Source organism: Plectropomus leopardus, chromosome 20 (genome assembly GCF_008729295.1).
Source record: "Plectropomus leopardus isolate mb chromosome 20, YSFRI_Pleo_2.0, whole genome shotgun sequence".
In the NCBI taxonomy this organism is placed as follows: Eukaryota; Metazoa; Chordata; class Actinopteri; order Perciformes; family Serranidae; genus Plectropomus; species Plectropomus leopardus.
In genome coordinates, this window is record NC_056482.1 from 28,501,593 (window position 1) to 28,520,048 (window position 18,456).

At 36.8% G+C, this 18,456-nt stretch overlaps 1 protein-coding gene across 1 annotated transcript in view; it reads left to right on the forward strand.

Annotated features, from left to right (window-relative positions):
- LOC121960152 overlaps window positions 1-18,447 on the forward strand; it is a gene marked incomplete at its 3' end in the record, with an annotated part of 54,200 nt that extends 35,753 nt beyond the window's left edge. Inside the window, exons 5-10 of the mRNA XM_042509757.1 lie at window positions 2,297-2,414; window positions 2,834-3,024; window positions 3,731-3,806; window positions 13,440-13,958; window positions 16,022-16,312; window positions 18,349-18,447. Of these exons, the coding sequence (XP_042365691.1) occupies window positions 2,297-2,414; window positions 2,834-3,024; window positions 3,731-3,806; window positions 13,440-13,958; window positions 16,022-16,312; window positions 18,349-18,447 (1,294 nt within the window). The remainder of the gene's footprint in view (window positions 1-2,296; window positions 2,415-2,833; window positions 3,025-3,730; window positions 3,807-13,439; window positions 13,959-16,021; window positions 16,313-18,348) is intronic.
- Between the last annotated feature and the right edge of the window lie 9 nt (window positions 18,448-18,456).

The window sequence follows — 18,456 nt, forward strand, 5'->3', positions numbered from 1 at the left end:
TCATCAAAGGCGTCCCTCAGATGAGCCTCCTCTTCTTCCTCACAAACAAAACACTTCTCTGCCTCCCTCACCTGCTGTCCTCACACGCAGTAACAGAGAGGTACTGCCTCCCAGTGGACGCGTGTACAATTACACGCTGAGGTCTGACTGCAGTGTATTACCTGAGCGAGCATCTCCACCTGACTGTGGTAGTTTGTGGACAGATACACTGTTTTTATTTTCCCCCTCTTAGTACTACTACCACAACTCTACTACTATGCTGCTATTAATAATAGCAGCTGTAGGGTACTAAATTAATACCACCACAATTACTGATATAGCTATTAGTACTGCTGTTAGTACTACACTTCTATGCCAACTAGTATTATTAGTGCCTCTGCTAGTGCTACTATGGTACATCATCATCGACTTGTGGTACAGCTACTTCTACTACCACTATCAGCACTAGTAGCAAGCACTAACACAGGTACTACTACAAATACTATACTCACTACAACCCTTCATCTACAACTTCTGTTGGTACTGCTACAATTTTACTACTTATATTGGCACTGCTACTTTACACCTCTACACTGATTAATTTAACAAGTAATACTATCACAACTATTGGTGCTACTATGGCACAGATGCTCCTAGCGGTATGACTGGTTCTTGTAGGCTACTATCACTACCACAAAGTAGTACAACTTGCACAAACACTGACACTTATACTATAACAGTTCTTCTACCACTAGCACCTTTAAATTATTACTAGTACTGCACAGTACTATAGTTACTGCTGATACAGCTGTCCCCTTTTTTTTATAGTGGTACTCCATTTGTACTGTGTCTACTCTTGGTACTACTGATATGTCTGGTATTGATATTATTGCTATTACTGCAACAAGTATTACTTTAAGTGTAGTATAATCACTGATACTTGTGCTTACTCAAACTATCACCATAGTGCTACTCGGACTGATCATCCCACCGTTGTGATTCCTTCTGTGCAGCTGCTCCTACTTTATATACTCGTAGTTTTAAAGTAATTTTACTACAGTAGATAACAATGTTGAATGGCAGAATGTAATCCTAAAGATACAGTACACAGTGGTTTGATCCTGCTGCGTTCACATGATCACCTCTGTGGCGTGTGGGGAGTTTTGAATATTTGGCCGCTGTTGACTTTAAACAGGGAGCGTGAATCACTCGCCGTGGATCAGCTGTTCAGCTCTGTGTGTATCTATGAAAACATCACTGTGTTTGTTCAAGGAAGGGACAGTTTCATGTTAAACAGGGTGACGGGAGCCCAGTGGTTCGGCAGGAATGTTTAATATGGGAATGAGGCTGGTTCGGGTTCTTAGACCTGCAGAGACCGCTAGGATGGAAAGCGCTTTTAGGGATCAGGAGGAGAGACCAGAGGGTTAATGGTTCAGATCCTAATTAAACTATCATTTATATCTTTTTTTATCTGAAAAAATGAAAATATAAAAAAATGTGATGATGTGAAGATTGTCAGTGTTTTTCTCTGGTTAATTATTCAGCTGGAGGACAAACAGGAACAGGACATTCGTGTCTTGTTGTCAATGAATTAAAATTGTGTGTTTAGGGAAAATATACACTGTACAGCAGCAGCACCTGAGGGGTAAAAACTCCCATCATGTGCATTCACAAAGAAAAATCACATTTGCAGTTGAAGTCTCAAATATGAAAGACTATCCTGCTATTTCTTGTCTATTGTTGTTCATTGACATTAAATTCCTTTCACACATGTGCTTCGTGATAGCTTGTTCACGTGTGCCTTTATATAATTGTGTGTTTTTGGGAAATTGGAGAAAAAGTTATAAGAGACTTGATTTAATCTTAGTTTGTGCATAAAGACTCTTTTTTAAACATAGTATTTATTTTCTTGCCAATATACACTTAGTAAAAACAGAAAAATATTTGTAGTTATGCATGTTTAGTCCAAAAGTGCGTTGTTAAATATGAAAGTACGCTTCAAAATAATAAACATTATGAATTTTTTACCAACCTGCAAGAGAAATTTCATGCTGTGCATGAATCTCTTATGATTACATTTAAAAACCAATGCTATTCCAAAGTTCCAACTAACCAATCTGTCAAATAATAAATAAATAAATAAATAAAGATAAATAAATATTTAAGAACAATTAAGAAGTCATTTTTCCAAGCCGTAGATAAAAGTATATATTTACTATAGTGGATTTTAGTTGTCAAATGCTGATGCTGATGCTGAGTGTGAATTTTTGCTTTTTAAAAAGTGCATTTCTGTAAGCTTCTGTATTTCTTTTGCCAGACTCTCACAGATTGAAGGCCGCCATCAGCTGCTTACCGCTGAGCTTTTGAATCTTCAGGAGAAGAAGAAACAGACTGAACACGAGCTTAAAAGGAACTTGAGCCTTCAGACGTCCACTGTAAGTGACCACAGCAGGAAACTGATATCATAACAGTAATATAAAAAAAAACTAACAAAAATGTTATACTGTCAAAAAGCAAGCAAATAAGAAAAGGCTAGGGCTTTGCCAAAATGTGATTTTTGAGTATTGCAAAAGTTGCAGAGAAACACTGAAATATGTACATTTATAATCAGTTTGATCAATATCAAACATTTATTAGGTGGCTGAGCTTGCTTCAAAATGTTAAACAAACATACATTTCAGTGCAGTTAAAATTATAACATTCTAGCCTAAAACATTAGAAACCAAACACAATGAAAACGTGTGCAGTAAAAAGTATAATTATACAAAATAATGCATACAAATTATTATCTATATAAGCTTTTATATAAACAAGAATAGGTCCACAGCTTGATTTCTGTTTTTTCCCTCCACAGTTTCAGCTGCGTGCTTTTCGGGAGCTTCAGGCCTCCATCACCGAGCGTTTGCTCCAATCAGAGAAGTTGGTGTTCCAAGAGGAGGCACTGAGCGCGCTCCGTAACCTGCTGACTCAAGACCTGCAGAGGTACCAAGAGGAGACACAGAGACTGACCTGTTTCACACAGAAAATACTCAAACAGTCCCACAGGTACACACCTTTACATCCCGTTTAACAAAATAACGCGCTATAATCCATTCAGTTTAACTCTTTGAAATATGAGCAAATTGGCTTGATTTCTGTCAAAAACATGTGAAGAAGTTACAAGAAAATTCTATGAAATTTAAGAAAAAAGAAAAATGTTTAAAAATATAAAGATATATTGATAAAAAGTTAATAATAATTTAATCATTATTATTATAAATATAGTTGCTGGACATTTTCCACATTTTTTTAAAAATAATTACATACTTATAATAATTTTTCTATTTTTTTCATCTAAAACTAATTTCCAGGACATTTTCTTGTCACCTTTTTCTAATTTCTTGTTCTAATTTCTTTCTTTTCTAATTTGTTTGACTTCTCTTTCTACGTTGCTGCTTGGCTTTTTAGCCACATTTTCAAAAGAAATTAAACCTTTTGTTTGGTTGAAAGGTTTAAACGGCATCTGAACGCAATGCTAGAAAATTGATGTTGTTTCAGGTTTCAAAGGGTTAACCATGATTGATTTTAAATATTTAAAAACCTGATTTCTTTCTTATATGTTAAACAGAAACTAATTCAGACAAAAAATGCACGTAAAAGAAAGTGTCTGGATTGATTTGTTTTGAAATAACTGGCTTAGTTTGAATGTCTTAGCTGCTTCAGACAAACTGTTTTCTTGACTTTTTATTTCACTTTGTATTTTTCTCTTTAGAGAGGAGACAATCACCAGCAGACAGAGTGACCGCAGCATGCAGGGAAAGAACGAGACCGAACCAGAAAACAACATGGTAACGTTAAACTCAGCATCTAAACTCGTGTTGTCTCACCTCACTTCAGGTTGTTTTCAGTTCCAGTTTGTTTGAGTTTTATTCTGCATCTTTGTTTCACAGTCTGGCCTCTAAAAAAGCAACGTCTAACAGCATTTTTGGACCTAACAAATCAAACTAACAGCACACCTAACACTAACCGCCAGGGTTCAGCTGTGGACCGGAGGAATTATGTTTTTGGGTTGTCTGTACATCTGCACGTCTTTACATCCATCCTATTCCAATGAGCACAATATCTCAGGAACACCTTGAGGGAATTTCTTTAAATTTAGCACAAACACTCACATGAACGTAACGATGAGCTGATTAGATGTTGGTTTTGACTTCAAGAGAAACGAAATTATTGAGCTCAACAAAATGAAGTAGGCAAGATTTAACCACAATGATGCAAAAAATGCAGGGAAATAGACCTCAGTGCAGTTTGTTTGAGGTAGAACGGTGTCAGTGTATCTTTGTCTACCTCTGTGTGTGTGTGTGTGTGTGTGTGTGTGTGTGCACGCGCGCGCGCATGTGTGTGTGCGCGCGTGTGTGTGTGTGTGTGTCTGGCATTGGTCCAGCTGTTGTCAGTCTTTCTCAGACAGTCGGAGTGGAGACAGAGGAAACATCTGCCTGCTCATCTGGCTCTGTCTGTCACACACACACAGATGCAGATCTACACACACACACACACACACACACACACACACACACACACACACACACACACACACAGACACAGAGCATCATTTTCCTAAAAAAAAAAAAAAAAAGGCAAACAAAAAAAAGCCCATAATAGACTGACACAGTTGTGACGGGAAACGATGAGGGAAGAAACCTGGTTTGGAGTCTTATTATAACAGGAAACCTGTCAAAGTGTCACCACAGTTTAACTTGTGAAGCTTAAACACAAACAGCAGACAGGCCGGCTGCCAACGTGCTGCGTCTCCTGCACAGAAATAAAACCTGAATCGGGCTCATCCTTTTCGGTTGGCATAGATTTTCATTGAAAAATACCAGATTTTGCAGCGGGATGTTAACGTGAAACTGTACTAAAAATTAATCATTCAAGTGACTTTTGAGTAGATTTCGAATTGACTGATTTTTTATTTTGAAGTGGCAATTTGTAATTTGCTTCTTTTAATTTTACACCTGTATTCTCACAGGTAAATTGTCCATAGCTGCCGTGAATAGGGGAAAAGTCTCCTTAGAAAAGCATGCACCAACACTTTATTGTCATTTTTTCTTGTATGTACAGAAACATATTGATCTTAATGGTTTACACTTCGTCTATTATTATTTAGGGCAAATCTATAAAAAATGAGTTTGACAAATATACACCTGTCATCTTAATGTCATGACAGCTGAAGTCACTCGTAAAGTGGATTTAAATAAAAATAGGTCAAATCGGTGCAAAAATGGATTTTACAGCTGACGTACTTGCGACATTTTGACTCTGATGCCGAAAAAAAGCTAATTCATGAAACAAAATGACCTCATGTTGAGGTTGAGGGGGATTCGGACCCTCGACACCTTCAGCCTTCGGTCCCATGCTTCATCCTGTTAATCTAGACGAGTCTATCCGCCCCAAGAGAGGCTCTGTAACCATTTTATCAGATTATTTGAGGTTAATCTGTCAGAAAATGAGCCAGGATTTGTATAATCACACATCATTTTGATTAGATATAAAATTTAATAGATTTAGATTAGATTTAATAAAGAGGGTTTTGTAGAGTTAGTGATCCATCCTGGATTTTACTGCTGATTGTGAGCTCTGTATGTGCTTTGTTCTCTCTCATATAGTTAAACTGCATTGTGTGCAATTTAACTATATGAGAGAGAACAAAATGAGTTTGACAATTATATACCTGTCATCTTNATAGATTTAGATTAGATTTAATAAAGAGGGTTTTGTAGAGTTAGTGATCCATCCTGGATTTTACTGCTGATTGTGAGCTCTGTATGTGCTTTGTTCTCTCTCATATAGTTAAACTGCATTGTGTGCAAAATTATTATTATTATTATTATTAGCTTATTTATTATTATTAGCTGAAGTAATAGCTATAAATGTGCAAATTAAACTCAGGCTTATGGATTTTTGAGGAGCAGCTGGATGAACTAAACTCATTCCTTCAAACTGCACTCAGAGACACAAAAACACTCTAAACAATGATTAAAAAACCCAAAATAAAGGTTGGACACAGGTGCAATTAGTCGTCGAATGAGGACATCTGGGGTGCACATTTTAAAAAAAGGCCTGCAGTTTTATGCTCATGGGGAAATATTGGGAAAAATATGTTTTGTAAAGCTCAATGTGGGGTGTGAGATGCTGTTCATTTTTATTTTTTGTAATTCTAATTTGGTTATACAGACCAAACCACAAAGTTTATGTACAATAACTTCTGCATCACATACATGTAATCAAATTCTGCTGAGCAAATTCCACCTTAAATGATTAGTTTAAAGCCACCTAAACAGGCCCACCTAAAATTATCAGCATCATTTTAAGTATTCATTATATTTAAAGTATTTTGAACATTTTGTCGTGCTGTAAGACAGCCGTCACCAACAGGGATTTTAAGCCATGATATGAAAAACACCAGACTTCATTGAGAAAAACATCAACATCACTCCACTGAACAGTGGAGTTGCTGCTCTTCCACTGCCTCAATCAGCTGCTGTATACTGCAAATTTATTTATTTAATGTTTATTTAAAAGGGGCATAGCATATTCATGAACATCAGTACAAAATACAAATGTAAATATGCTGGAGTTAACAGGACTTCTGATTAACATCGGTAGTCCCTCGGCAGGTAGCAGACAATTGAAATAGCAAGAAATTTCAAGAAAAAGTTAAAAAGAAAGAAAGAAAGAAAAAACAACAATTAATACAGAGGTGCAAATATTCAAATAAAGTATACACTTAAATTTGGACAATGGTTAACATTGCAATGATCAAAGTTTTGAAGCAATCGGTGCAGCCTTAGGAAAAACTTTTAAATTTAACACCTCAAACCTGCACCTGCATTTAAATATGTGAATGTACATATGAATGCTAAACATATAAACTAAATTAAAGTGGTGATTTCCATTGTCAGCAGTCCAAACCCCAAAAATATACTGTCTGCAATCACATAAAACAAAAACAGGCTGTGAATCAGTGCAAGTGAAAACCTGGGAGAAGGATATTATTGACATTTTTGTCTTAGAAGTACCCTAAACAATTCATCAGTTATCAAAAAAAAAGTTAATTTTTTTGTCCATCAGCACCAATTAATCAATATATTGTTTGAGCTCTACAGCATATATAATCCATATGTTTCTGTGCATAGCTTTTAAAAAGCATGTACCCCATATATTTGACAAATCAAGGCTTCCACATTTTTTTCTGCTTTTTTTCCCCCATATTTAACAAATCACTAATATTCGACAGGCTTACCCCAATATGAAACATCTGAGCTCATTTTTGTGATTCCCACGTGAAATAAAGAGACATCCAGGATTAGTTGGACCAGATTTCAGCCTGATTTGTAAATAATATTCCTGCTGAAGGGATAATAAGCAAAGTGTTAAAACGGGCGGCCTTAAGGACGGAGCGCCGCTTGGTTAATAATTTCTGTTATTTACAGCCATGAGAAGGGAAGAGATGAGCGGGGGGGGGGGGGGGGGGGGGGGGGCAACAACAACAACAACACAGGAACATATTGGCAAGCAGATTGCCTCGGGCCAAACGTAGATTGACGTTTTGCTCTCTGCGAGAGACGTACGTGTCCAACACAAGACTGCTGCCACTAATTGGTTATTTATTTTTTTTTTTTATTACACTGTTGTTTCCTCTCTCTCTGCTGCACTGACAGTTTTGCTTTTGTGTGTGTGTGTGTGTGTGTGCGCAGCATTTAAGTGCATCTGCTTGTTTACATCTGTGCGTCACACCGACAACTTGGACAATGGTGTTTGATGTTGAGGTGATACGTGTGTCTCACAGTAATAACTCTGGCTGTGAATTTAGACTGTGAGAGGAGAAAGTGAAGAAGTGAGAAAAGTTTTGAGCGTGAAGAAGCACTGAGGTTAGAAGTCATGTTTGTGAGATTCTTGAATTTGAACTGAGGATAGTGACTGCGGTGGGAATGTTAACGTACACGATAATTATCTCCTTAATTGCATAAAGTCTAATTTAAAAAATATCTTCCAAGACAAACTAGAAAATAACTCATAGACCAAGGAAAACATCTGAACTAGTTTGTTAGTGTTGATTTATTTAGGTTGTTGTTAACAGTTTTCCAAGAATAAAGATTTTCTTTTTATTTAACCTTTATTTATACAGGTAATCTCATTGAGACATGGGGTCTCATTCTCAATAGAGACCTCGAAAGAGCCTAAAATAGCTAAAAAACAAATTGAAAAGCTAAAAATCACCTACAAAGAGAGAAACCAGTCTGAAAAAGCTGAATACAGACGCAAAGAGTGATGAAACAATGAAATGTTAGAAAATTAGGGGTGTCTCTGACTAAGAATTTACATAGTAAATCTGATAGTAAATCAATCTGATGGTCAAGTCTTTCCTTTAGTCAGTGCAAGTCATGTTTCCTCATTGGTCCATATTCTCATTTGCAAAATTGGTTTTATTGTTTTTTTTTTTCAGACAAATTTCAAAACACCCAAGTAAACAATTCATCTTGCTGATTTGGCAGAAGAATTTATTATTTAAAGGACGTGTTCAATCCGATGTTGCTATGTGTCGGGGAATATTGGTGTGCCGCTGTCTGTCGTACTTAGATCAAATTTTTGAATTGTTGACTTTTATTTTCACCTTATGGAAAACTATCTGAAAAAAATTTGAGAATAATCAGTAGAAGCTGGAAAAACAATCTATAGAAGGTAGAAAACAACTTGAAGAAGATACAAAAAATAACGAGATATTCAGGAGAAACTGAAAAACAGCCAGAAGATGCTGAAAAAAAACAACAAAAAACATTTACTAGAAGCCAGAAAACAACTACTAGTAAGAAAATAAACAGAAGAAGCTGAAAAAGCTGATCTATGTCATGAGAAAACACCCTTCCCAACCAGTTTTTGGTGTCCCCCTGTGAGTTGTGTAATTTACTAAAATTGACCCAAAAGACGTTTGCCTTCGTCATCCTCCTCAAAGCTGCTAGGTGGCCACAAACACAGGAATAATGAAATGCTATACGCGGAAGAAGGCAGGTTTGGTTCTGACAGATGATCAAATTTATTGTTCTCAATTTGGGAAGTTCCTATTGTTTCGCTGTGCAGATGGCCAAGAGCTGAATCTCTGTGTGAGATTTCTGAGTAAACCAGCCCGTTCGTCAATGAAATCCATGTAAACATTTCCAACACCTTCCACACCGAATTACATTTTTCCTAGTATGATATCTGAGAGCTGGAGCTGCGGCAGAGACCGATGGTCACGATTGATTTATAATATAATATCTACTGTTGGTCTTTGGAGGAGCTTCGGCAAGTCCGAGAAAATGACCCTGATGATGTCATAATAGAAGTCTGTGATATATTCATGATATGTGATGTATGCGAACATTATACAACATAACCTATAGCATATTTTTTTAACGATATTGTAACAGTGCTTTATTTAACTCTCAATTTAACTTTTTTTATAACAGTACTTTATTTAACTTTGTTATAACAGTACTTTAACTTTACTAAAACAGTACTTTATCAATACGATTCTTGTTTAACTTTATTAAAACAGTACTTTATTTAACTTTATTATAACAGGACTTAATTTAACTTTATTAAAAAAGTTTTTTATTTAATGTTATTATAACAGTATCTTATTTTAACTTGGAGAAAACAGTAAACAGTAAACAGTACTTTATTTAGATTTATTTATAAAGTACTTTATTTACTTTTATTCTAACAGTTTTTCTTTAACTTTATTATTATTTGGTATTTTAGTAGTCCACAGTGGTTTAGAAAAGATCTCAAGATACATATCATGTATTGCATTATAGTCTTAAAATATAGTCAATATTGTTTTTAAGTGATATCGCCCATAATTATATCATCAGAGTTACAAGATTGAGCTTGGAGATTTCAGCATTTAAAGGAAATTAAATTTGAGATCTGTAAGGTTAGAAGATGTGGAAGTTTACCAGGTAGGGAGAGTCTACCAAAAAAAGCAAAAACAATGCTGAGTTGTATTATGGGAAATGTAAGATACAAGGTTTCAGGGGCTGACAAAATCAGGTTATCTCCGCTTCTGTTGCTTCAATTCTATTCTATTGTGCTGTAAAAGCTTGAGAAGAAGGTCTTCTGCGGCTTTGGGCACAGAAGTCAAACGTTTTTCTTTGCAAGTAGAGCAGAATTGTTCCTAAAACCCCCAATTTTTTTCAGCCTGTAATCAGGATCTTTCATACTCATCAAAATTGTGTGTTCACTTTTCAGTGCTAAATCTGAGCAGCATGTACGTCATCATGTCGGGTGAAAACAGAAACCCTCCTGAGTCTGGAGAAATGTTAGCAGTTCGAGCAGTCATTTTAATCTGGGCGAAATTGCCTGAGCACTTCTGCACCAAACATCAGTGAGGCATTCACTGTATTTCCCAAGATGCATTGCTGTCGTATATCTGGGTCAGATGGTGTCCAGCTCTGCGCCATATGTCTGTACTGTAGTGAGGCCACAGGGAATGGAGAACTAATGTGTGTGTGTGGACAGGACTTTGGGGAATATGGACCGGGTTTTCCTGAATGAAGCTCTGCCTCCCCGTCTTTCTGTGTTCTTTGTTCATCTTTTGTTTCTTTGCTTTTTCCTAAATTTAGATTTCATATACTGGTTTTAAACGTTAGTAGAGCAAAGAAAAACCTTTCATTTTCAGGAGAAAAAATTACTATTCTTAACATATTTCTTTAACATTTGAGGTTCTCTTCCTCTCTCCCACCATGTGCTTTGTACAAACACCTGTGCGATCAGGCTGTTCACACGCGCTGTTTACATGTTTACTGACAAAAACAAATGCAAAGCGAGAGTAGAGAAGGATATAGCATGAAGAGCAAAAGTCTGCATGAGGAGGAAGGTTGGGCTGGTATATGGGCCAAACAAATGCAGGACTTTCCCCTAGTAGACTGGTGTTCCTGTGTTTTGGAAAACTGAGTAAATTTAGTTATTTTAAGGTACATTGTTAATACAGAACTTTGAGTTGAACGTGATGACGCCCAATTCTGTTTTTTTTCCTAATCCCAACCTTCTGACTTTTCGTCTTTAAGCTATCTGCTTAACTTTATGCTAAGTAGATCTGAATACACAGTATTGGATTTTTAGCCGATATGCAGATATATAACAACTCATTTGGCAGATAACTGATACCATTATCATGAAATCCACTTTTTCTCCACCTAATTTTAAGATCATCAGCTCTCCTGTAGTGAAATTAACATCATATGATGCATACTTTTATCATTATGACCCACCAGCATATGGAGACATGAAATATAATGTTTTTCAGTGTGTGCAATAATCATTCAATGTGCAAAATAAGAAAAATAACCTAAGATAACATAACCACGCCCAAACATTTTTCTTTTCCTAAACGTACTTGACTTTACTTTCCTAAACTTGATCTGCTTTTTGTAAAGTACATAATTTTACATTAAGTACATAACTTGACAATGCTCAACAGATATCCTTTATAAACATAACCAGTAGTGGCACAAATTCGTAACATATCACAAGAACTGTGAGGATATGTTGGTACAATGTAATGCAAATATTTAAAATTAATCAAATAACTCTTGCAGCCATAGTGATGCTGTACATGATTGTAGAGAATACCACTTACATTCAGGCGCTCATATAAGAATATAAGCTGTTGTGAATTATCTCCAACATATTTAATCATGTATTTAGTGTATATTGAATTATATTAATTATTCAATCTCCTGTGACCCTGTGTGCTTATCCCGTGACCCTGTGTGAGCTTGACCTAAATGTTGAGAAACTCATCACAACAAATGTGCTTTGCATAAGGACAGAATTGAAGGGACACACACAGCGTGTCCCCGTCTCTTCATTCCAAGCTGACAGAGTCAAAATGCAGCACGCTGGGCAAAAATAATAACATTAAAAATCATCAGCTCAGAGCTAATCCCACCACGCACTGTAAACATTTTAATACCGCGGTGATTAGCAGCGATCCTAAACCTCAGTCCTCCCAGGCACCGGCTCCTCTCCCACCCCAGCTTGGCTCGCTGTCCCTGGAGGAGGCGGCCAGGCGAGACCCTGGATTAAGGCCACTCAATGCTTTGGACCCTCGAGCCCCGAAAGTTAAACCCCTGGACGCCCGCCACTTCATTTTTCTAAGTGGCATTGGCCTCCTTGTTATGATTTCAATTAAAGTTGGATTTAATCAAGTGGCTTTTTGGCAAAAAAATGCTGCAATTTTCTGATCTTTTTTTTCTCTTTTTATAGAATGAGAGTTGACTTTTTTCATTTTTAAATTCTCTTTATATATTTATCTGTCTGTTTATTTCAGTGAGAAAGCGGGGTGTTGTGTTCGGGGGGGGGGGGGGGTGTGATTTTTTTCAGATGAGCGGGGAGATGTTGCACTTCCTCAAGAGGGACTTATGTCAGGATGGGAACACACACACACACACACACACACCCACACACACACACACACACACACACACACACACATTGGGCTTCATGTCATTATGCATGCATTTCATCAGTCAACAACATCTACATGCTGTAAAGACGGGAGAGAAAAGCACATTATTGACGTGCTGCTGTCAAGGAATCATTTAAAGTTAAAATCCAAGTGATGGGATGATGTCTTTGAATCTAATTGCTTGTTGGGAATTTACTTAGTGCTCGACATTTAAAGGAAGACGTATGCAATATTTGAAAAAAAACAAAATCTTCCTTTTTTTGCGTTGGTGTCTAGATGATAACCCCAAATTTCCTGAAAATACCAGCAAGCCATGTCCATGTCTTAAGTGATTCACATTCATTCCCTCCAAGATTTGACGGGCCAGGAATGCCTGATTTCATAGCAGCTTTCCAAAAAATTGCAATGCATGTTGCAATGTTTATAATGATTTTTTTTTTTTAAATGAAATTGAGGGAGCAAGTGAATTTTTTTTTTAACTTTATTTATTTAGCACAGAGTTTGCAATATGCTTTCACATACAAAGCAAAGCAGAAATAGGAAATATAGAAGGAAATATAACAGCAGAAAGCCAAACAGTCCGATTGAACACAAGCCAGACAAAATTAGGGTAGAGTTAGAATAAAATTAAAACCAGAGGGCAAATAATGGATGATACCTGGGAAATCGTGGAATTAGTAAAAATCATTTAAAGTTTTGGAAAAGTCTTGGAATTTTGTTTTGTGTAATGAATTTGCTACAGTTTTGTTACGTCTTTTGAGTTTGAATCTGATATATTTGTAAAATGCCAGGCACGGTGGGCAGGAAAAAAGTTATGGATCATCGATAAATGTTGGAGAAGTTTCGAGATTTTGTCCATGAAAATGTGTGGGAACCCTGTTTATGACTCACCACTAACCTGCTACATGTGCTACTCAGACTCCTGCCTAACAGTGTTTTGGGGATCTGTTATTGTGTTCACCTTTTTCAGCATTCGCCCGAGTCGTCTTCCTCCCAATCACCACATAACCTTCAACAGGCCACCGACGAAGAAGAGGCAAAGCAGGCCTGGAGCGCCAATCATAAGAAACAAGCTGCAGGGCTGTCCCGCAGTTCAAACCTGCGCCGAACCGGCAGCGTCAAAGACCTGATCAATAAATTCTCTGGTCCAGATAGCGTCGCTCCGTCCGGTTCCCCACAGAGTCCTACATCTGGAGCAGGGAAAATCACAAAGTCTGAGTCTGTAAAGTCCAAATCGAGTCCGTCCACACCGAGCGGTGTCGGACAAGTTGAGGGTCCAGTCCCCAGCATCACTGTGACGCCTCCATTCAGGGTGACCGGTCAGAACGTGGCTCAGTCAGCTCAGACTGGCACCAAAATGAGTCAGATTGCCGCGAGAATCGATTGTCCAGTAGGACGCAGTGCTGAGAAGATCAATCCAGAACCAAAGAGCAAAACACAAACCACAAACTCTGGCAGAGACTCGGTGGCTGACTCAGGCATGGGATCGGTAAGCGAAAAAAACAAAACAACCTCCGACCATGTGACGCCCTTGCATGAAACGAAAAGAGCTGCATCCTTTCTGCGTGACGATGGCAAGGCAGCATGGCACTGCAGGGTTTTTTTCTTCTTGCATGATGAAAGCGCAAATTAATCCGCATGACGGCTCGAAAGCATGAAACCGCGACAAGATTCCTCCATTTCAATTGTACTAATCAAAATGGCATCAAACTTTCAGATTCAACACTAACTTCTCTTTGATTCTCTCCTTGCAAATGAGCTTCATGTGTTGCCATTTTTGTCTTTGGTCCAAGAAAATACCCAGCAACCTCCACACCATGACTGTGTTGATTCTTACTGCATGATTGCAGTAATTGGGACAAATTACAGTGATTTGGACAAATGAAACTTTTGTGCATTATTACATTATGTTTGCTTGAATTTCCTTCTGATGATTTGCTTGGTGAGAACCATGAGTCCGGTGGCTTATTGTGGCATATTATTTACTTACTTGCAAGTCACAAGAAAGTCAGAACAAAATCTTGGTTATGAAATCTGAAGTCAAGACCGACAAGTTCAAAGTCAAGTCCTACAATTTGTGTTTCAAGTCTTAAATAAGTGTATTATCTGTCTGTCTGCAATGCCGATCACAACTTTCCCTCCTGCTCATGGATTTTGATTGGCTGCTGTTGAATTGAATCAATATTTATTTACTTTATTTTATTTCATTTTATTTTATTTATGTATTCATTTTCACTTCTAACACTTTAAAATTCCTTTTAAATAATGTAGATTTTTTTTTAACCAGTTGAGTTTTTTTCAGAAATCAAATTAAAATGTGTGTGCATACATATTGTAATTAAAATACATAACATAATTAAGTGAAAAACCTGTAGTCAAGTACAGTACAAGTCCTTGGTGTAAAAGTCAAGTTGCAAATCTTTTATTTTTTCATTAGATTCATGACTTGAGTCTGACTCATGTGATTTGAGTCCACGCCAAACTGTAAAAATCGACTTCTCCCACATTGACTGTTTATTCCCAAAAGTTTTGAGCAAAGTTCCCTCCATTAAGATCATACCAAAGGTTCACAGAGTCACAAAGTGGGAGTGACTGTTACGGTCGCTCCTATTTCCAGAAGTTAAAGTCCCATTCATTTTTCCTGTAGACAATGTTTGGTGACTCACAGTTGGAGCATTTCTACATCTTGAGTAAGCATGAAACTCCCCCGGTAGAGTCATCACTGTAAAAGATTAAAAACTGTGTAAGAAAATACCAACACAAAATAGTCAACATTTTATCTAGAAGAACTTTATGAGGTGATAATTATGTATGTCGGCATGTCTTTACCAGCTTGTGGGGGTCTTCTGCCTCCTAGTGGCCCAAAAACTTTAATGCAGCTTTAAAGGTCCCATAATATGCTCATTTTCAGGTGTCATACTTGTATTTTTGGTTTCTACTAAAACATGTTCACGTGCTCAAATCTGCAAAACACACTTTGTTTTTCTCACACTGTCTACCTGAATACACCTGTATCCACCTTCCTTAAAGATGCAGTTTCTAAATACAGGCTGTTTATAGCTCCACGTAGAATGAGTGTTTTGGTACTTTCACACTATTTCTATAGCATATATACATTCTTAATCTAAAAAAAAGACAGAAATCTGAAATTGTAAAATATGGGACCTTTAAAAACACCCTGTTTGGAATCTTGATTGCACAATAGCTGGAAATATTTGGGAATAAGTTGATTTTCATATATTTCCATTGCAATTAAACACAGTAGTTGTATCAGTTAATGGGTATCTCTTTTTCTAGTACTGTTTTTCTGGAAATGTGCTATTTTTTTTAAATTTTATGACTTTACCTTTGGCCTTTAGTATGCCTTTTTTCCTCTTTGTATCATATATTGTTTCTTCTGGTGACACATGCACAGTGAATTTATCCTTATCGCTTCTATATTTGCAAACCTGCGTTCATTGGTGAGTGTTTTCCTTCCAGCAGAGGTATTTCTATATTTTGTTCAGGTTTATTTAATCTCTTTTTTCTCCACTTTCTCCCCTTCTCCTCCAGGAGCCTGAACTTGATTCAAACAAGCAGCCCGACAGTCCGTCTGAGGACGAGCCCACCACACCCCGAGCTGCACCGCCCAGCCAGAACCCGAAATATCAGCTGTTCCTCAACAAGGAGCCCAAGATCAACGGGTTGAGTGGCAGGGATGCAGATGGTCCAGGAGGCGGCGGGACGGTGGGGGAGAACGGCCACAAGCTGGCCCGATGGGATAACACACGGCTGGGACTGAACCAATATCGAGGGTCCCTGGAGTCCCTTGCCTCGCGGGATTGGGACGCTATGTCTGACAGGGTGAGTGAGATTAGAGACAGTTTTTGGGATAATCAGATTTCTGTCAAACAGTGTCTGTGATTCCAGAATACATGGAGCCGGTTATTAAACAGTGCCATCTGCTGGACAAAATGCAGCTTTAAGGACTCTTATTGTCCCTGCAGAGCTAAAATCACCTTATACTGTATACAAAAATCTGCAGGTGCAATTAAATTTAAAGTATTATTTTTCTTCACTCTACTGCAGAAATATTACTCTGTCTTGTTGCATTGCACATGTTGCAATATGCTTAGTATTATGATAACATATTTTATGATTTATTACCTTTTTTTAACTTCAAAACCTTGTCCAGATAAGATATCGTTTCAAGTCTGTTTGTCTCACTTCAACCATTTTTATTGCACCAAATGTTTTCTGGTTGACTGAAAAAGTATTATTCTAATAGGCTATCAAAAGTTAAATTTGTATTTGTAATATTAGTTATTTGTATACTTTTTAAAAACCAGTGCTTTGCATCTATGAATCGATATTCCCATACAAAAATATCACAATATTATGCTGTATTGATTTTTTCCCCCTACCCCTAGGTAGAATTATTTAAAACAAACAAACAAATGATACAGTGGTGTGGTTATAACAAACTTTATAAATACCAAAGTTTTTCACTTTTGTTTGGTCTTGTTGTTCTTAGATACCCCAGTTCCCTAAAACTCCAGCAATCAGTATTTAAGGTTTAATTTTAATTTAAGAACTCTGTCCAATCTGAATCTAATTAAATATGAATATTTTCATAAAGCATTTCCAAATGACACCATTAACACAAAAACAGAAATATACCCTGCATCAGTGCATCCAGCATGTCTTTCCAACTTTTGCAATCAATTAAACTTAATTACTCTGCAACAATTTAACAAATATAGATTTGCAGTGCCATCTACTGGACGAAATTTAGCTTTAAAGTCTCTTTTAAAGACTTATTACCTTTATTCTAACAACAGCAATCTTAATCTGTTTTTAGTTAATCTCTCATTGAGTTGGAGGGGGGACAAACACTTTCACAACTCAACGAAAATGATAATTAGATAAATAAATAATCGATTGATATCTGTGTTTTTCACTGTTGTCTGGTCTTGAAGTTTTTAGATCCCCAAATTTTCTAGAATTTCAGCATTAGGTGTCCAAGGTTTCATGTTAATTTAAGATGTCTCCTACCCTGAATCTAATTCAGCTGGTATTAAATCCACATTTTTAAATTATGGCACTTTTTTTTTTAAATAAAATATAGAATAATGACAAAATCCTGTGAAAGTGATACATGTCTTATTAACATTTTTTAGTTATTGGACAGCGCCACCTCCTGGACAAAACACAGATTTAAGGTTAACCTGGCTGTCACCACAAAATTCAATCATACCAGAGTTTTTCAACTATTTCTGGCTTTTTGATCTGTTTTTAGATCCTATAATTCATAAGTCATCCAGCAACAACAAAAACAAAAAATCTTATCAAATTGTGGTTGAGAAACTCTGAACTATACAATTCCACAGTTGCATCAAATCTAATCTAACCAGTACAGGCACCTTTAATGCCATTTTGCAGTTTTACATATTTAATTTACAATAAGTGACACAAATAAAAGTATTTACTGCAAAATGTGTACAGCTGCTAAAAGTAAATTAACTCCCCTGATTTGCCACATAAACTCATGTGTAATTAACAGCTGATTATATCACTATCATCATCCCACCATCAGTGTTATTATTTATCTACCTTTAACAAATAAAACATGTCCTGTTTTTGTAATAATCTCTGTGTTAAAGAACTCCACTGGCAAGCTAAATATGGCTTTTCATCACATTTAATTATAATGTTAGTGTTAAATGTATTAACAGGGTTGTTGCCCATGAATTAATACATATAGCAGTGTACAACAGTAGGCCTAAGAGCCCTCAGTCTTTTCGCCGATTCTTGTCTTTTGTCTGTTTTTATTGTCTCTCTATCTGTTGTTCTGTTAAAGTCATTCTTGTTTTCTTGTTTGCTTGTTTGCTTGATTACAGTGGGGTGTTGAGAGTCCTCCCAGAGTGTTCAACAGTCCCTACACCACCACCACCTCCTCCATGGATTACAACCCCATGTTCCGAATGTCTGAGTTCAAGGTAAGTAGT